This window comes from Rhincodon typus, chromosome 3 (genome assembly GCF_021869965.1).
Source record: "Rhincodon typus isolate 14 chromosome 3, sRhiTyp1.1, whole genome shotgun sequence".
Taxonomy (NCBI): domain Eukaryota; kingdom Metazoa; phylum Chordata; class Chondrichthyes; order Orectolobiformes; family Rhincodontidae; genus Rhincodon; species Rhincodon typus.
The window spans coordinates 29,145,624-29,166,855 of NC_063334.1; the positions used below are offsets into that span (position 1 = coordinate 29,145,624).

At 41.4% G+C, this 21,232-nt stretch overlaps 1 protein-coding gene across 1 annotated transcript in view; it reads left to right on the forward strand.

The window, feature by feature from the left end:
- Nucleotides 1-21,232, forward strand: part of LOC109929478 (muscle, skeletal receptor tyrosine protein kinase-like) — a 183,801-nt gene that overhangs the window by 95,919 nt on the left and 66,650 nt on the right. Inside the window, exons 10-13 of the mRNA XM_048620155.1 lie at nt 1,241-1,247; nt 3,036-3,299; nt 11,214-11,380; nt 11,506-11,529. Coding sequence (XP_048476112.1) covers nt 1,241-1,247; nt 3,036-3,299; nt 11,214-11,380; nt 11,506-11,529 — 462 coding nt within the window. The remainder of the gene's footprint in view (nt 1-1,240; nt 1,248-3,035; nt 3,300-11,213; nt 11,381-11,505; nt 11,530-21,232) is intronic.

Consider the following 21,232-nt stretch of genomic DNA (forward strand, 5'->3'; position numbering starts at 1 on the left):
CCCTTCTTCAGATTTTCTGAAGAAGGGTCTAGGCCCGAAACGTCAGCCTTCCTGCTCTTCTGATGCTGCTTGGCCTGCTGTGTTAATCCAGCTCTACACCTTGTTATCTCAGATTCTCCAGCATCTGCAGTTCCTGCTATCTCTGTATTTAATTTGCCTTCCTTTCCAATATTCCCTAACAGTTTAAACTGTTGCACTTGATCTAACATTTCTTAGATAAATAAGAGCTGGGTAAATGATCTGTAATCAATAAAGTTAACTGATAACGATAAGATACAAGGGTGGAGGGGAAACCCCAGTTCTTACAGCCTTGACCAAGAATAATCAGTAAAGCAAGTCAGGTGAGGGGAAGGTTGCCTGGTGACAGATCAGAGACTTGAGCATCTGGTAAATCCTGTTGAGGATCCCCATTGAAAGATTTATTCATTTACTCAGCCCTGAGAGGTGTGCTTTAAAAACTTTAATCTGTATCTTGAAATTACCTCATTGACTTTGAAAACACCCAGCAAAATATCCAGTTCTGTCTGGTGTCAAATGCAGCAACCAATCTGAAATATGTTAAATTCCGATGAGAATTGGTGTTTCTAGCCTTATACCTCGATTCTGTCATCAGGCAGGGCTTTCCTGTGATGTCTGTTTCATAATTGTTTGCATGTTTAAGGATTTGTTAAGGTATTGCACATACTCTTCTGTCTGTCAAGACCTCAGCAACGTTGATGCTTAGTTAAGGGTGTCGCGTTTCCTGCACACCTGTCTGACAACAGCTCGGCCCCCTCCACATTTGGTCTTGAGGATCCAGTGCAGTGAAAAACTCCCAGTCAGAAATAATTAGTTTACAGTCTACGAGCAACCCCCACTCCTTCTCTCTCACACACACACACACTCACATGGCACAGCTGTCACAGCTCTCCCTTTGTCTCACGTGTACACTAGAGGATATATGCACGTTCACACCGACAAAACACACAAGAGGTTGGGGACAGACTAACAGGGCTCTCCAATACCATTGTAGGATTGGGGTACAGTCTAACTAACACTGCTCATAGACATACAGGAAAAGCCGAGCTGCAGCCAACTACAGCTTCCTCACATTCAGGAACGGGATTGGGGAGCAGTTCCACACAGTTCTCACACACACTGTGTCTCACATTGATGGACAAAAACCTAATTTTCCTGTTTTTTCTCTTTCTTTCTGATTCATTCTACCCGACCTCCAACGGAACCTGCCATTTCCCCATAGAATGGAGGTAAGAGATTTGAATTATTTTGAAAGGTTCATTTTAATGTTCTTGTATCATTTCACTCCTTGTCTAAACAGCAGTTATGAAAGTTTGCATTTACACAGTAAGTAACAAAAACGGCAAATGCCGTCTTTGTCAAAGGATAAAAAAAAATTCTGGAAGGCGCCTGTGTTTTTGAAATCACGAAACACGAGATAAAATCTTATCCACCCAGATGCAATAAAAGTTAAGATTTTGCTGAGTAGTCGCCCGCCCAGCCTACCCTGTTAAATGGGTTCACCTTTGTGACAAATCTTTCTGTTGGCCTCATGGGGCTTGGTGTTTTCCAGGGTCGGCCACAGTAAAATAAATAATATCTTAAGGGGGAATTAAATCAGGGAGTTGTGTTTTGAGGAAGCGGTCAGATGTTTTTTTTGTACGTTCTCCTTGTTTTTGTTCCACTTTTGGAATAAAGGTTACAGCCAGGTCAGGAGGTTGCTGACACAACTTAAAACTTGTAACAGCCGGCATGAATTCTTTACCTCCCGTAGCGTAGCTGTGATGTTACTAGCTCCTGAGTTTGCATATGGGTGTTTGTATCGTACGATTGTGGATTGAACAAGAGTTACTGCCGGATGCTGGAATCTGTACTGAAAGCAAAAAAAAGTGGTAGAAATCACAGCGGGTCAGGCAGCGTCCGTGGGGAGGGAGAGAGACAAAGCTAACGTTAAGTCTGGATGACTCTTCATCGGAGTAGGCTTGAAGTGTGGATTCCAGTGGGACTGTCTGTTCTGCCATTCTCACATTCCGACCACTAAATCTGCACCCTTTCTCCCCCCGCATTTCAACCCACCCCCCCATAGAATAAATGCTGCCCCCTCCACACTTTGTTTCAGCTCTGATGAAGAGTCACCTAGACTCAAAGTGTTAGCTTTCTCCACCTACTTAGCTTGACCAACCAATTTTTATTGCTCAACCATTGATTGTATTATCTCCAACTGCCTGGGCTGTTGGCTGTGGTATTCTTTCTATAAGCCTCCCTGTGCCTCGCTACCTCTCTTCTCTGTTAAGATGCTAGTTGAAACAACCTCTTTGAGCAAGCCTTTGCCTTAATATTTACTTATAATGGGCTTGCAGACAATGAAAACCTGCTGGGATTCTGTAAAGGGTGTGTGGTCTGTGCCACCAGCTACACTCCCTTTTCCAACCAACCACCCTCCCAGCCTGATCATTGACAACTCCTTTGTCTGTCCAAGTGTCTTTCTCACTCTTTGGGCTCTATCCTATCGTTTACCCACTACCCAACCCACCTCCCTATTTTCTGCAGATAAACTGACGTTTTCCCAGCCACCATCAGTTCTGAGGAAGGGTCACTGGACCTGAAACATTAACTCTGTTTTTTCCTTCACAGATGCTGCCAGACCTGCTGAGCTTTTCCAGCAACTTTGTTTTTGTTCCTGCTTTATAGCATCCGCAGTTCTTTTGGTTTTTACCCTAATTTCTTCAAGCTTATAACCATACTGCATAGTCAGCTTTACTGATTGAATGTTTTTATGTATCTCCTAACAATTTCTTCCTCATCATTTCTCAAATTTATGTCAAGTCAAGCCAAGAGAAATTTCAATGATTTTACCTAGGGAAAGATTGTAGGAAAAGTGCGTGTATCTGTGAAAGACAGCAGGCGTTGATAAGGCACTTGTTGAGGCTTTAGTTTTTGTTTGATAAATTCAAGGAGGATATTAAATTGCGAGTAGAGCCTCACCTAAACATTTGTTCTCCTTACTTCAAGAAAAGACTTTGCGTTTCTAATTTCAGATTGTACAAAGGTGACTTGGGCTATTGCAGTACCTATCGTGGTGAGGTATGCAAAGACATACTTGGGAAAGACAAACTCGTTTTCTTCAATTCTTCTTATGCCGATGCAGAGGAGACACAAGAGTCGATGGCCAGGAGTGCGTGGACAGGATTGGATGGCGTCAGCTTGCTGTGCAAACCAGCTGCTGAGGCGTTGCTGTGTCACTTCATTTACCAGGATTGCAACCCATCTGGTTTGGGGCCTGCACCGAAACCAGTGTGTCGGTATGTCCACTGTAGGACTCTTCTCAGCCTGGAAAATTGCAGGGTTCTGAGGAAAGAGCTGCATAATTGAATAACTCTTCCGAAGAGCCAGTCTAGACTAAAAGGACTGCATGGCCTCCTTCTGGGCATCAGATTTTACGATCCTAAGTAACTTTTGTCAGTATTAAACGAACACCACAGACATTTTATTACAGCTTTAAGGCAGCTAGTCGCCCATTACTTTAAAGTAGGTTACTAAAATAAATTAATGCAGGTATGGTATTGCAAATCCAAGTGTCAATAAAACAAGAATTGTCTGAAGCTGGGCAATTTTAAAATCTTTTAAGAGCACAGGCATAGTGCCTGCAGGTTGTTGTCAGAAACGCGTAAGCTAATAACCATTACGACAGTTAATCCAAAAAAATAGTAAGCAGTCAGAGATAAAATTGTTGTACAGGATAGGGCAATGACTTATTTTACTGCCACAATTAAACACAGTTCTGTAGCCTTTTTGAACTGCAAAAAGAGATTAGCCATGGATTTAAATTACTTTCATAATTCAGATGACAAAGTTCAATAAAACAGTCTACAGTTCTCAAGTGTTGACACCAAATATTGAATTGCTGCAAAGTACACATTTGCATTCAACTCTAAGACTACAGTCATTGTAGACATACGAACAAAAATGGGCCATTCAGCCATTGACTCTGTTCTGCCATTCAATGAGACCATGGCTGTTCTGGTAATTCTCAACTCAACTTTCCTGTCTTTTTGCTCATACCCTCAATATCCCTAACTGATTAAAAATCTGTCTGTCTCGGCAATGGAAATACTTAATGACTAGAACGAAACAGCTCTCTGTGGGAAAGAATTCCACAGATTCACTGCCCGCTCAGGGAAGAAATTCCTCCTCATCTCTATCTTATGTATGTGGGCCCTTACTCTGAGATTATGTCCTCTGGTGCTAGACTCTCCCACAAAGGGAAACAGCGTTTCTGCATCTGTCAAGCCCTCTAAGAGTCCTATATATTTCAATAAGGACACCTCACATTCATTTATAGCCCACCAAGTAGAGGACCAAACTACTCAACCTCTCCTCATAAAACAGTTCCTGCACACCTGGTATAGGCCTAGTGAAACTTATTTGGACTGTCTCCAAATGCCAGTATACCTTTCCTTAGATAAGGGGCCTAAAACTGTTCACAGTACTCCACCTGTGGTCTGTCTCTACTTTTATATTCTGAAATAAAGTGCAACATTCCATTTGCCTTCCCTATTACCTCCTGAACTTGGATGCTCGCTGAATATGATTCATGGATGAGGACTTCTAAATCTGTTTGTTCTTGAGCTTTTTGCAGTCTTTTTCCATTTAAATAGTACTCTTCTCCTCTATTCTTCCTGCCAAAATGCAAGGCCTCACACTTCCCCATATTATATTCCATCTGACAAGGCTTTTCACATTTGTTTAACCTGTCCGTATCCTTCCGCAGACTATTTATATCATCCTCACAGTTGCCTTCCCATCTATTTTTGTGTCATCCACAAACTTGGCTGTAGTACATTCACTTTCCACATCTAAATCATTAACACACATTATAAATAATTATGGCTCCAGCACTAATCCCTGTGGCACATCAGTAATTTCACTTTGCCATCCTAAAAATGCTCCCTTATCATACCTCTCTGTCTTCTATTAGTTAGTCAGTCCTCTGTCTATGCTTATGTACTAACTCTGACACCATGGGCTCTTATCTTATTCAGTGTGGTACCTTCCCAAATACCTTCTGAAAATCTACATATATTACATTCACTGCTTCCCCTTTATCTGTCCTGTTTGTTACCTCCTCAAAGAATTCCGGTAAATTTGCCCGGCATGATTTCCCCTTCAGGAAACCGTGCTGACTCTGCTTGATCATATTCATTTCTAAATGCTATTACCTTCTTTATCATAGACTCAACCATTTTCCAATAACAGACATTTAGCTAACTGGCCCATAGTTACCTGTTTTTGTCTCCTTACCTTTCTTAAATATAAGTATTACATTGACAGTTTTCCAATCCTCTGGGACTTCTCCAAAATCAAATGATTCCTGGAAGATTATTACCAGTGTACCCACTATCTCTGCAGCTACTTCCTTTAACATCCTAGGATGTATCCCATCAGGTCTAAGGACATATCCGTCTTTAGCCCAATGAGTTCCCCTAGCACTTTTTCTCTAATGATAGTTATTCTATTTGTTTCCTGTCATTTTGCCCTTGAATATCTAATAATTTTGGAATGCTATCAGTATCTTCTACTGTAAAGATTGATGCAAAGTATTTATTCAACTCCTCTGCCATTTCTTGGATCCACCATTATTATTTCACCAGCCTCATTCTCTAAGGGGCCAAAGTTCACTTTGGCTTATCTCTTTTTTTAATATATTTAAAGAAGTACTTGATTCTATCTTGATATTACTTGCAACTTTACCCCCAAAGTTTATTTTCTCGCTCTTTATTATTATTTCTGTTGTCTTTTGTTGGTTTTTAAGACTTGCCCAATCGTTTGGCTTACCACTAATCTTTGCCACATTGTATGTTTTTTCTTTCAATCTGATGCAATGCTTAACTTCACTGGTTAACCATAGTTGGCCTATTCCCTTCCTAGAATCCTTCTTCCTCACTGGAATACGTCTTTGCTGTGAGTAATGAATGATTTTCTTAAATGCTTACTATTGATTCTCAACCACTTTTGCTGCCAAACTCTTTTCCCAGTCCATTCCTGCCAGCTCTGCCCTCAATTTGGCATAAGTACCTCATGCAAAAGCAAATCTAATTGTTCCCATTTATGGCAAATCTAGAACTGCCTGAACTAAAATCCAACACAGTCCACAGTACCAAGTGTATTGTTTTGGACATCGTTTCTGTAATTAAATCTTAGCAACCTTGAAGAAAGTATTGGCCTGTTGCGTTCTCCACCTTTTACATGTTTGCAAATTCTTACTAAAAGAGAAAGAACTTCATATTTCTACAGTATCTTTCGTGGCCTCAGGACGTACCAAATTAGTTAACTTTCCACGAAATGCTTTGCCATGGATAGCTGTAGTGTAAAAAATATGGGTGTTAACATATACACAAGCAGATGTCACAAATGACAGTGAGTTAAATGGACAGGCAGTCTAATTTCATGATGATTCTCAGGGGATACCCGGAAAAATGAGGAGGACTGGCCTGCTGTTCTTCAATATCATGCTACAGGCTCTATTTGAGAGAGCAAGAAGGGCCCTGGTTTAACATCTTGTCTGAAAGATGGATCGGAGCAGCGCAGGTAGCCTTTAATTCCAAACTGCAATCCCTTTTCCATCTCATTTTGGTTACATTGAGATGGGGATTGTCATCACTAAAAATAGGACGATTGAGAAGGCTATTGGCCCCAGTACTGTGAATAGCACAAATCCCATTCCCATGGAGCTAAGAGGCCTTTTGACCTGTGAATTTGTGAGGACTTACAGAGATCAGATTCCCTATAAAATGTTGCTCGTAATTATAAAAGTCAACCCATGTTTCATTAGGAATGGTGAAAGTTCATGAGTTTTAGGTTCAAGTCGAACTACGTCAGCACTGAAGGATCAAACATCTTTCTACTTTTTACAGCCAGTCTCAGGCCAGTAAGACTGTGAGCCAGATGCAGAACAATATTGTTCCAATAGTGTACCTTAGATGTGTGCTATGGCTCAGCATTCTCTGGCTTTCTGGATCAGAAGATTATGGGTTGATCAAATAGTTACTGAGGGAGTACAGAGCTGACAAGGATGCCACCTTTCAGGTGAAACATCAAAGCTCCAACTACTCCATTCAGTTGGATATAAAAGATGACATGACTCTATTTGAAGATGGACACTGGTGTTTTTGGGGTTTTTTGCAGTGTCCCATTTAATATTTATCAATCAGCGAACACTTAGAAACAGATAATCTGGTGTTTGTCATGGGATCTTGCTGTGTCCAAAAATGGCTGCTGTGTTGTCCACATTACAAGACGGAGTAGGCTTTAAATGTACTTCATTGGCTGTAATCCTCTTTGGATGTCCTCAGCTTTTGGAAGGTATGTTTCTTTAACAAGCCTGTATTTCATTGAAAGTTGCATCACAGGTAGACAGAGTGCTGTTCAGAGTCCTGCCTTTAACTGTATAATTTTCCTTAATATGTGATCTCCCAAAATGCAGCACCTCACACTTACCTGGATTAAACTCCATTTGCCATTTCTCCGCCCATATCTGCAACTGATCTATATCCCGCTATATCCTTTGACAACTTTCTACACTATCTCCAATTCCACTGATCTTTGTTTCATCTGCAAACTTACTAAACCACCCATCTACATTTTCATCCAAGTCAGTTATGGTTTTTGTGAAGGGGCGAAGAAACTGCAGATGCCGGAATCCATGGTAGACAAACAGGAGGCTGGAAGAACACAGCAGGCCAGGCAGCATCTGGAGGAAAGGAGCTGTCAACATTTCAGGTATTACCTTTCTTCAGGGGTCCTGAAGAAGGATAATACCTGAAACGTTGACTGCTCCTTTCCTCCAGGTGCTGCCTGGCCTGTTGTGTTCTTCCAGCCTCCTGTTTGACTCTCATGGTTCTTGCAAAGATTTGTAGCTCGTGGTTGTTGGCTTGCCTGCCAAGCTGGCTGGTTATCGTACAGACATTTCGTCACCATGCTAGGTAACATCATCAGTGTGACCTCTGGTGAAGCTTCATCGGAGGCCGCACTGATGATGTTACCTAGCATGGTGACGAAACGTCTGTATGATAACCGGCCAGCTTGGCGAGCAAGCCAACAACCTCAATTTATATATATCACAAACAGCAGAGGTCCCTGTACGGATCCCTGTGGAACACCATTAGTCACGGACCTCCAGCCTGAAAAACACTCTTCCACCACCTCTGTCTTCTATGGGCAAGTCAGTTCTGAATCCATGCGGCCAAGTCGCCATGGATCCCACGTATCTTAATCTTCTGAATGAGTCTACCATGAAGGACCTTGTCGAAAGCCTTATTAAAACCCATGCAAGCAACATTCACTGCTCTATCCTTATTGATCACCTTCATCACCTCCCTAAAAAAATTCAATCAAGTCAGTAAGACATGACCTGCCCTGTACAAAGACATGCTGACTGTCCCTAATCAGCTATGTTTTTCCAAATGTGTGTAAATCCTATCCTCAAGAATTCTCTCCAATAGCTTCTCAACCACTAGTTTGAGACTCACTGATCTATAGTTTCCTGGATTATCCCTATTTCCCTTCTTGAACAGAGGAACAACATTATCTACTCGCCAGTCCTTCAGGATCTCTCCAGTGCCTAGCAAGGATACAGATTTCTTGGTCAAGACCCCAACAATCTCCTCTCTTGCCTCTCTCAATAACCTGGGGCTAGATACCATTGGGCCCTGGGGACTTATCCACCTTTGCTCTTCAAGAGATCCACCACCACTTCTTTCTTAATCTGAAAATGCCCTTGAATACTAGCATGCTCCACACAAATCTCACTATTCTCCATATCTTTTTCTTGGGTGAATACCGATGCAAAGTACTCATTTAGGATCTCACCCACATTCTCTGCCACCAAGCACAATTTCCGTCCTTTATCCTTAAGTGGTCCTACCTTCTGCCTACCTTCTGCCATTTTCTCTGAAGAAGGGTCTAGGCCCGAAACTTCAGCCTTCCTGCTCCTATGATACTGCTTGTCCTGCTGTGTTCATCCAGCTCTACGCCTTGTTGCCTAGCTATCCGCTTGTTTTTAATGTATCTATAGAATGCCTTGGGATTCTATTCAACCTTACTTGCCAAGATCATTTCATGCCACCCCCCCACCTCTTGTTCTCCTAATTCCCTGCTTGAGTACTTTCCTGCTTTCCTTATATTCCTCATGGGCCCTGTCTGATTTTAGCTTCCTAAACCTTACATATGCTTCTTTTTTCCCTTTTGACTAGATTTACAACCTCCCTTATTATCCAATGGTCCCTTACCTTGCTATCCTTGTCCTTCCTCCTTACTGGAAGATGCCAGTCTTGAACTCACCCCAGCATGTCTTTAAATAGTTCCCACATGTCAAGTGTAGACTTGCCTGATAATAACTCCTCCCAATTAGCAATCAGTAGCTCCTGCCTAATACTGACATAATTTGCCTTCCCCCAATTTAGTACCTTCCTGCAAGGTCCTGACTTATCCTTGTTCGTAGCTATTTTAAAACGTAAGGAGTTGTGATCACTGTTTCCAGAATGCTCTCCCACTGAAAGGTCACCTGGCCAGGCTCATTAGCTGATACAAGGCCCCTCCTCTAGTTGGACTATCCACATACTGTTTCAAAAAACCCTCTTGGATGCACTTAACAAATTCCATCCCATCTAAGCCTCTTGCTCTAAGGGAGTCCTAGTCAATATTGGGAAAGTTAAAGTCACCCACTTATGACAACCCTGTTTTTTCTGCACCTTTCTACAATCAGCCTATATATTTGTTCCTCAATGTCTCGGTGGCTGTTGGGAGGCCTGTGGTATAATCCTACTAGAGTGATCTTATTTTTAAGCTCTACCCATATTGCCTCAGTGAATGAGCCCTCCAGCACGTCCTCTCTGAGTGCAAATGTAACATTCTCCCTGAATAGCAATGCAACTCCTCCACCTCTTTTACCTTCCTCTCTATCTAGTTTAAAACAATGAAACCCTGGAACGTTGAGCAGCCAGTCCTGTCCTTCTCTCAACCAAGTCTCTGTAATGGCCACAGCATCATAGTCCCATATACTGATACAGGCTTTAAGCTCATTTGCCTTACCTCTAACAGGAAGGATTTAGAAGGGTATGGGCCAAGTGCAGACAAATGGGATTAATTTAGTTTAGGAAACTTGGTTGACATGGATGAGTTGGACTGATGGGTCTGTTTCTGTGCTGTATGACTCTATGACTTTAAGAGCACATCCTCCCATTGCTGCAATAAAACCTTATTGATTTTCCACATCAGCCATTCCCTCTGAATGTTATCATCAATTTACTGTCAATTCTTCCCAATTAGATTTTTTTTTCTTTGAATTGGACTGAAGACAAGATTAAAATTGCATCAGGCCTGACATGAACTTTGGCTCTTGCAGCCAACATGAAAGGAAAAAAATGAAAGACTCATCCAATCAGCCTGGAATACATTCAGGTCTTGGTTCCAGAGGAGGAAGCCATGTGCTTCAGTCCACTTTATGACCCAGGGCTTTGGCCACATCTGTTTCCCATTCATTACACACCAGCAGAATAATCTTCTCTAAATGTACCGTATTCAGAGTATTAAACTGTAACTTCCTAGTCAATGAGATGTTTTTCTGAATAAATGGTGTAAATTGCCTTTTGACTCTATTGGTTACAACTAATCAAGCTGGAAGAATGAAGATTTTATTGCTTTCCTTCCTAAGTATCTAGGTGGTTCAGTTATAGGTCCCATTTCAGAGACCGTGAACATACCATCTCGACTAACACTCCAGTGGCAGAGCTCAGTGGGGGCTGTCATTTGGTTGAGATGTTAAGACATTATCTCATTCAGATATATGTACAATATCTCACAGTACTATTCAAAGAATGGGCTAATTCTCTCCAAAGACCTTGCCATAAAATTAGTTCTCAACTCAAATTATCTCATCCTCATCACATTGCTGTTTGTGGGATCTTGGCTGTGCAAAAAAGTGGCTACCACGTTTCCTACATTACAACAGTGAAGTGAAGTATGTCATCGGCTATAAAGAACTTTGGGTCATCCTGACATCTGAAAGGTACTATATAAATTCACTTTTTTTACCCACCTATCTAGGAATTGTGGAGTTTTTTTCAACATGAACTCCAAACCAAACTTGTTCCTTTTTTAAAGTCACTTTTTTTCTAAAATGATCCTAAGGTTAAACATTGGATATTTCTTTATTACAGTGAACACTGCCTGGCAGTGAAAGAGCTTTATTGCTACAAAGAGTGGCTCTCAATGGAAGAACATTCACGCAAAGGAATTTACTCTGCAGGTCTGAAGCTACCTGACTGTGGCAGGCTTCCTAGCCTACACCAGAATCCAGATGCATGCACTAAAGTCTCATTTCTTGGTAAGCATTATCTGTTTGAAAGGAAACAGATCAAATATATCATTAGCAATTTGCAAGTTAATATCAAATATCAAACAATAGATAATGATTCTAGCTGGCTAATTGGTTTTCCATTATGTTTGCAGGCGTGAAGAGAGGACTCATTACCAGTGAGTGAATGCCATTCTATTTTATACTGTAACATCTTCCAAATGAATTTAAATAAATTTATTGAATAGTGTTAATTAACACATATAGTGCATTCTATAAATAGGTTTGCTTCTACCTTTCCTTTGTGGCAGCTTTAAATAAGAAATTATTTTGGCACATTTTGTGATTTTGTAATCGTGGCCCAAATCCTGCAGGACTCAAATTTCAAATTCTTGGTGGATCAGAACTGTTTCTGCTTCATCAAAAATGGAAGTCCTGCTTCAGGTTTTACAGTGGCTTCCATCTTTCATATGACAAACCTATAGTGTGGGAGAGAATTCATGACCAGTATCTTATTCCGAATTGTGGAATTCAGGACGCAAATTAGCAATATCTACTCTCACTGTTTACAAACATAGAATCCCTACAGTGTGGAAGCAGGCCATTCAGACCATTGAGCCCACGCCAACTCTCTGAAGAGCACCCCACCCTATCCCTGTAACCCTGCATTCTCCATGGCTAACCAACATGGACACTATGGGCAATTTAGCATGGCCAATCTACCTAACCTGCACACCTTTGGACTGTGGGAGGAAACCAGAGCACCCGGAGGAAACCCATGCAGACCCAGTGAGAATTTGTGAACTCCACGCAGACAGTCGCCTGAGGGTGGAATCAAACCCAGTCCCCTGGTGCTGTGAGGCAGCAGTGCTAACCACTGAGTCACCAAGGGGAAAGTTTACCACCAGAGCTGATCTGCTAACAATCTAACCAAAGCATACATTTATTAATCGGTTTCATTTTTTCTGCTGCTTCTATTGATGTATTGCGAATGTTCCTGTATCAACCATGAGTGTTCATGTCATTATTAGAAAGAATTGTTTAGAAGGAATGGAGTGTAGAAACAAACGTAGGTAAATTCTTGGCTGTAATATCCTTGTGTAACCTTGCATATCCAATTCATAGGTTCAGCTGTCTGGAATTTATGTTGGGGTTTGAATGTATGACTGATTTGTCATCCCAAATGGGTACTGTGCATTGGACTAAGGTCCACAGTACACTATCAGTACAGAAATCTCTTGGTTAGGAGCACTAAGACTCCAATTAGCCTGAGTCCAAGTGCTTCACCAATCAGCCACCTACTAACACAATGTGGACCATGGCTAGACACTCCCCCATTGCTTACTTAGATGCCAGTCTGTGCACACAGGAGTAGCTTTCTCACCCTGTCCCTCAGATGAAACCTTTTGGATTTAAACTTTACTTCAGAGAAATGATCCCAGGATGACATGTCCAGTGTGGTCTTTCGGATGAGATGTTAAACTAAGGCATTTTTGTCACTTGTGTTGTACATAAAACATTCCAAGACTATTGAGAAAACAGAGTAGAAGACTTCTCCCTTTGTATTCAGCCACATTTATTCCACAAAATACATCACTGAAACCAATTTCCATAATTACAAAGGAATGAGTGTAGAGCTGGCTAGAGGGGACTGGGAAAGGAGTTTAGCAGAAAAGACGGTTGACAATCAATGGCAAATGTTTAAGAAAATCATTCATGACTCACAGCAAAGATATATTCCAGTGAAGGAAAAGGATTCTAGGAAAGAGATAAGCCAACTATGATGAACCAGTGAAGTTGAGCACAACATCAGTCTAAAGAAAAAACATACAATGTGACAAAGATTAGTGGTAAGCCAAATGATTGGAAAAGTTTTAAAAACCAACAAAAGACAATCAAAACAATAATAATGTGGAAGAAAGTAAACTTTGTGGATAAACCCAGAAGTAACATCAAGATAGAAGGCAAGTGCTTCTTTAAATATATAAAAAGGAAAAGAGAAGCCAAAGTGAACATTGTTCCCTTAGAGAATCAGGCTGTGGAAATAATAATGGGGGAACCGAGAAATGGCCGGGGAGTTGAATAAATACTTTGCATCAGTCTTCACAGTAGAAGACACTGATAACATTCCAAAATTACTAAATATTCAAGGGCAAAATGAGGAGAGGAAATAAATAGAATAACTAGTGCTAGAGAAAAGTGCTGGGGGAACAAATTGGGATAAAGACTGTTAAGCCCCCTGGGCCCATTGGGATGCATTCAAAGATATTAAAGGAAGTAGGTACAGAGATAGTCGATACAGTGGTAATAATTTTCGAGCAATCCTCAGATTCTGGAGAAGTCAGAGAGGATTGGAAAACTGCCAATGTAATACCTAAATTGAAAAAATGGAAGGAGATAAAAGTAGTATCTATGGGCTAGCTAGCTTAATGTCTGCTTTTGGAAAATGTTAGAGTCAATTATAAAGAATGTAAGGCCAAAACATTTAGAACTACAAAACTACATATATGAACAAGCAGAGTCAGCATAGGTATTTGCTAAGGGGCCACACTTAATAAGATAAGAGCCCATGGTGTTGGAGGCAGTATATAAACATGGACAGAGGATTTGGTAACTATTAGAAGACAGAGAAATGCAATAGACAGACATTTCTGTGGCCGCAAACAAGAGTCCAGCTGGTGTGTTGCCTCCCTGGTGCTAGGCTCCTGGATGTCTCGGAGCGGTTACAGGACATTCTGGAGGGGAGGGTGAACAGCCAGTGGCCATAGTACACATTGGTACTAATGACGTGGGTAAAAAAGAAGGATGAGGTCCTAAAAGCAGAATATAGAGAACTAGGAAGAAAGTTGAAATGTAGGACGTCAAAGGTAGTTATCTCAGGATTACTACCAGTGCCACATGCTAGTCAGAGTAGAAACAGCAGGGTGAACACATGGCTGAAAAGATAATGTGAGGGGAAGGATTTCAGATTCATGGGGCATTGGGACTGGTTCTGGGGGAGGTGTGACCTGTACAAACTGGATGGGTTACACCTGGGCAGGACCAAGACTGATGTCCTTCGGAGGATACTTGGTAAAATGGTGGTGAGGGTTTAAACTAGTGTGGCAGGGGGATGGCAACCAGAGGAGTAGGGTAATGGATGCAGAAATTGAGGGAGAGGTAGAAACCAGGCAAACATTACTAAGAACAAGAACAGGCAGGGAAACGCTGCTGAGAAAGGCAAGGGATGTGGTCTGAAATGCATGTGTTTCAGTGCGACAAGTATAATAGGTGCAGTAGATGAACTTAGAGCTTTGGTTAATACTTGGAACTATGACATTATTGCGATTACAGAGACTTGGCTGAAAGAGGGTCAGGACTAGCACCTGAATGTCCCAGGTTGTAGATGTTTCAGGTGCGATAGAAAGGGAGGTAAAAGGGGTGGGGGAGTTGCATTACTGGTAAAGGTATATCTTACAGCTGTACTGAGGGAGGATACATCAGAGGACTCCTGTAGTGAGGCAATATGGGTAGAACTCTGGAATAGAAAAGATGAAATCACAGTGCTGGGAGTATAGTGCAGGCCTCCCAACAGCCAGTGGGAGATAGAGGAGAGAATATGTAGACGGATCTTGGAAAGATGTAAAAATAACAGGGTTGTTGTGGTGGGTGATTTTAACTTCCCCTATGTTGACTGGGACTCACTATGTGCTAGGGGCTTAGATGGGGCAGAATTTGTAAGGACCATTCAGGAGAGATTCTTGACAAAATATGTAAACAGTCCAACCAGGGAAGGGATTATACTGGACCTGGTTTTAGGAAATGAGCCTGGCCAGGTGAGTGAAATTTCAGTGGGGGAGCATTTCAGGGGTAGTGACGATAATACCATGAGTTTTAAGCTACTCATGAGTGGGGGTAACAGCAGTCCTTGGGTAAAGATGTTAAATTGGGGTAAGGTGAGCTGCAACAATATTAGGCAGGAACTGCAGAATTTTGATTGGAGGCGGCTGTTTGAGGGTAAATCTATATCGGACATTGGGAATATTTCAAATGATAGTTGATAAGAGTTCAGGAGCTGCACGTTCCTGCGAGAATGAAGGATAGGTATGGCAAGTTATGTGAACCTTGGATGACCAGGGATGTTATAACATCAGTCAAAAAGTAAAAGGAAGCATACATAAGGTCTAGGAGGATGGAAACTGATGAAGCCTTGGAAGTATATAAGGAAAGTGGGAAAGAACTTAAGCAACGAATTAGAAGGGCTAAAAGGGGTCATGAAAAGTCATTAGCAAACTGGATTAAGGAGAACCCCAAGGCTTTTTACACATATGCAAAAAGCAAGAGGGTAACCTGGGAAAGAGTTGGCCCATTCAAGGACAAAGAAGGGAATCTATGTGTAGAGCCAGATGATGTAGGTGAAGTCCTAAATGAATACTTTGTGTCAGTATTCACCAAAGAGAAGGAATTGGTGGAGGATGATGTCAGGGAAGGGAGTGTCGAGTATCAAAGCCAAGTTGCTATTAAAAAGGAACGGGTGTTGTGCATCTTAAAAAGTATGAAGGTAGATAGGTCCCCAGGTCCTGATGGGATCTATCCCAGAATATTGACGGAGGCAAGAGAACAAATTGCTGGAGCATTAACAGGCATCTTTGTATCCTCTTTGGCCACAGGTGAGGTCCCAGAGGACTGGAAAATAGCCAATGTTGTAGCATTGTTTAAGAAGGGTAGCAGGGATAATCCTACAAACTACAAGCCTGTGAGTCTCATATTGGTGGTAGGGAAATTATTGGGAAAGATTCTCGGGGAAAAGATCTATTCGCATTTAGAAGCAAATGGACATATTAGCGATAGACAGCATGGTTTTGTGCGGTGGAGATCGTGCCTCACTAACTTGATTGAGTTTTTTGAAGAGGTGATAAAGATGATTGATGAGGGAAAAGTGGTTCATGTTGTCTACATGGTCTTCAGTAAAGCATTTGACAAGGTCCCTCATGGCAGATTGGTACATAGTATCAGGGGTGAGCTGGCAAGATGGATATAGAACTGGCTTAGTAGTAGGAGACAGAGGGTAGCGGTGAAAGAATGCCTTTTGGAAGAGAGGGCTGTGACTAGTGGTGTTCCACAGGGATCAGTCCTGGGAGCTCCGCTGTTCGTGATCTACAAAAATGATTTAGAGGAAAATGTGGTTGGTCTAATGAGTAAATTTGCAGACAATACAAAGATTGGTGGAGATGTGGATATTGAGAACGATTGTCAGAGGATACAGCAGGATATAAATCAGTTGAAGGCATGGGCAGAATTTAATCTGGACAATGTGAGATGATGCATTTTGGAAGGTCGAGTACAGGTGGAAATTATATAATGCATGGCAGAACCATTAGGAATATGATATGCAGAGAGAGCTGGGTATGCAGGTCCACAGATCACTGAAGGTGGCAGCGCAGGTAGATAAGGTAGTAAAAACGGCTTATGGCATGCTTGCCTTCATTGAAAGGGGCATTGAGTATAAGGATAGACAAATTATGCTGCAGCTTTATAGAACTTTAGTTAGGCCACACTTGGAATACTGCATACAGTTCTGGTCACCACATTACCAGAAGGATGTGGATGCTTTGGAGAGGGAACAGGAAAGGTTTGCCAGGATGTTGCCTGGTATGGGGGTTTTTAGCTATGAAGCAAGGTTGGATAGACTGGGTTTGTTTTCACTGGAACGCAGGGGGCTGAGGGGTGTCCTAATAGAAGTTTATAAGATTGTGAATGGTGTGGATAGAGTGGATAGTATGAAGCTTTTTCCTAGGGTGGAGGAGTCAATTACTTGGGGACACAGGTTCAAGGTGAAGGGGGAGGGGGGCGCAGTTTAAAAGAGATGTGTGAGACAGCTTTTTCGGACAAAGGGTGGAGAGTACCTGGAACGCATTGCCAGAGGAGTTGGTGGAAGCACACATGACAGCAGCATTCAAGAAGCACCTAGATGAATACATGAATAGGAGCGGAATAGAGGGATATGGATCCTGTAAGTGAAGACAGTTTTAGCATGGAAGGGCAAAATATGTCAGTGCAGGTTTGGAGGGCCAAAGGGCTTGTTCCTGTGCTGTATTGTTCTTTGTTCTTCTTTGTTAATAAGAGGGCATTTTTAGGATGGCAAAGTGAAATTACTGGTGTGAGGCAGGGATTAATGTTGGAGCCATAATTATTTACAATACATGTTAGTTAGATGGATGAGGAAAGTGAATTTTCTACAGCCAGGTTTGGAAAATAGGTGGGAAGGCAAGTGATGAAGATGATACAAAGAATCTGCCAAAATGTAGAGGAGTTAAGCAAGTGGAAAAATTTCTGAGCAGATGTGGGGAAATGTGAGGTTATGCTCTTTAGCAGGATGCATAGAGGAGCTGAATATTACTTAAATGACAAAAGACTGTAAAACCCTACAGAACAGAGGGATTTGGGAAACCTTGTCCGTGTATAACAAAAAACCAGTATCCAAGTTTGGTGGGTAAAATGGAAGCTAAATGGAATGTTAATCTTTATTTCAAAGGGAATGGAGTGTAAAAGTCGGGAGACTTTGCTAAAACTTTATAAGGCACTCGTTAGACCACAGCTGGAATATTGTGAAAATTTTTGGGTCTGTTGTTGAAGGAAAGTTATACTGGCATTGTCCAGAGTAGGTTCACTAGGTTGATCCTGGCTATGGTGGGATTGCCTTATGAGGAGAGATTGAGTAGATTGGGCCTGTACTCATTAGACTGTAAAAGAATGAGAGTCAACCTTATTGAAACATGTAAGTTTCTTAGGGAACTTGATAAGGTAAGTGTAGAAAGGTTATATTTCCTTGTGGGAAAATCTTGGACCAGGGGACATAATCTCAGTAAATCTAGCAGTCTAATAACAGCGGGGAAAATGCTGTTCTTAACCTGTTAGTACTTGTGTTTATGCTTTTGTATCTTCTGCCTGACGGAAGAGATTGGAAGAGATTATAACTGGGGTGGGAGGGGTCTTTGATAATGTTGGCTACCTTCTGGAGGCAGTGATGAGAAATGCAGATGGCTTCTTGCTTAACCCAGGTTGACAATAGGTTGCACAGTTTTCTCTTCAAAGATATGTATTACCTGTTTGAGAAATGCTATCATATATCTCATACACCAATTCATCCATAACATGGCTGATTTAATTGACAACTGCAGCAAATCTTGTTCACCTATCACTGAAGTCTCACTACATTCCATCTTTTAAAGTGCAAATCAAAATCCTCAATCTTGCCACTTTAATGGTCTCCCTCCCCACTTCTGAATCTACTCGTGCTCCAACTTGCACCCTACTGTTTTCTAGAATTGGATTACTCTGTGTTCTTCCCCTTTCTGACACTTCATCTTAGACAGTAATAGCATGATCATAATGCAATCTGAAATTCCTTTTTGCTGTGGATTCCTAACCTTCAAAAATTTCCTTGGAATCTCATTGATTCTTTTCCAATTTCCTGCGCTCAATTCCTTCTGGGTATCTGTTCACCCTCTCTATGAATTTGCTTGCAAATGTTTGATTCCACCAATGGCTCTATGCTACTGTAAGTTGCCATTGTTACTTGAACACAAAATATTATAAAATAGGATCTGGGAAGTGACTTCAAAATAGAAATAAAGACTTTTCTTTATATAGCACACTTCACAACCACTGAACAACACAAAGTACTTTTTGCAGTGTAGTCACTGTTGTATTGTAGGAAATGCAGCCAGTTGAATGTGGCAGGCCCTTCTCAGCAAGGGGCCCAACAATCACTTTCCTAACTTCCCACAAAGTTCTGCCACATGTGATTGGGTCCCGAGGATAGGTTCAGAAAAGATTTACAAGGATGTTGCCGGGTTTGGAGAGTTTGAGCAATAGGGAGAGGCTGAATAGGCTGGGACTATTTTCTCTGGAGAATCAGAGGCTGAGAGGTGACCTTACAGAGGTTTACGAAATTATGAGGGGCATGGCTAGGGTGAATAGTCAATATCTTTTCCCCAGGGTAGGGGAATCTAAAACTAGGGGGCATAGGTTTAAGGTGAGAGGGCAAAAATGTATAAGGGACCTGAGGGTCAGCTCCTTCATGCAGAGGATGGCGCGTATATGGAATGAGCTGCCAGAGGAAGTGGTGGAGGCTGTTACAAATACAACATTTAAAAGGCATCTGGATGGGTACGTGAACAGAAAGGTTTTAGAGGGATGTGGGCCAAATGCTGGAAAATGGGACTAAATTAATTTAGGATATCTAGTTGGCATGGATGAGTTAGACTGAAGCGTTTGTTTCTGTGCTGTACATCTCTGTGACTCTATGACACTGCCTGACAGTAGATGCAATGGTGGCTTTCGAAGGAGAATTAGACCATTGAAGAGGAAGAATTTAGGGAGCTATGGGCAAAAGGAAGGAATATGGCTGAGGTGAGTCACTGATGCACAGATCTAGTAGGCCAAGTTATCTTCTTCTGTGTTACAACCATTCTTTGATTCTAGATTGTCAACAGAAATCTGTTGGAATCCGACTGTGTGTATTGTAATGATCAATTGCTTCATTCCAGTTTCCTTTTATGGTGTGGGAATCTTGCTGGGCTGGTTCCTATTGGGAACAGGAACTCATTAAATGACTTCTGAATAATAATTTCCTGTATACCTCATTATTTTACAATTCTCATTCTTGTTTCCAAAACGCTCCATGACCTTGCTGTTCCATGTCTCTGTAACTGCATTCAGCTGGACAATATTCCAAGATCTCACGTTCTCTCCAGTTCTGGACTCTTGAACATCTGCAGTTTTAGTGTCTGGGCCATTGGTGATCATATCTTTCAAATATCATCATCCCACACTCTGAAATTCCCTTGTTAAACCTTTCTGCCTCTCTCTGTTCCTTTAAGACTCTCCTGAAACCCTTCTCTTTGACCAAGCTTTTGGTCATCTGTCCTTCTATCTTCTTAACGTGGATCAATGTGACGATTTTCATTGAGCCATTTTACTGCATTAAAAACACTATATAAATGCAAACTACTGTTTGCTTTGTAGCCCTGCTTTACATTCTTTGCATGGTATATACCAATTAGCAAAACTGTCAAAGAAGATAAACTGAAGCAACTAGATACATTCAATAATGGAGAACATGCCTTGCCTATGAATGGGATGAATTACATCAATTAAAACCATTCCTTCCAGTTCAACTACAGGAAATAATTGGACAAGTGAGGCGGGTCTTGAAATTAACCAGTTACATTCCTGACACTATTTCAGGGCTCATAGAAGAGTATATAGGGCCATGTGTATTCAACCAGATATGGGTGCCAGAACTGAGGGATAGGCAGCAAATATTCCCCAGACATCAATAGTCAGATGTGCATAAGAATTAATAGATACTACCAATGGGAAAAAAACTATTTGGTAAATTAGGGTTAACTGTTGCAAAGGTAAAAATAAAGTCTCCATAGTCCCAGGGGGCCATAGAGCTGCTCTCTCATTAGACAGAGATTGCTGGTGTGGCTTAACCTGAGGGTCACCATGCCTCAGGTGAAGGAAGAAGTTGAGAAGGAGAGTCATTCATGGTAACCTCAGCCAATGAGGTATCACTAATTTTAAAATAAGCCTTAAAGGAAAGAGAGAGAAATTAATTACAGGTGACAAGCTGGGAGAGACATTGTGAAAACAAAATTGATGTATTCTAACTATGAGTACAGTTTTACTCTAAATAGTCCTGGAAGTTGTTTTTGGTTTTTGAAATGTTAATATCTTTCGTAATTTTTATTTGCAGTCTTGTGATTCTTATTTAGGGTGCAGTTGAATCCACAATGTGATTTGTAATGGTTGTAAGAATATTATTCATCTTGTGTTCATTTCTATGATCTGCCTCTTTTCCTGTGCCATTTTTTAATCCTCTGTCTTTAGATC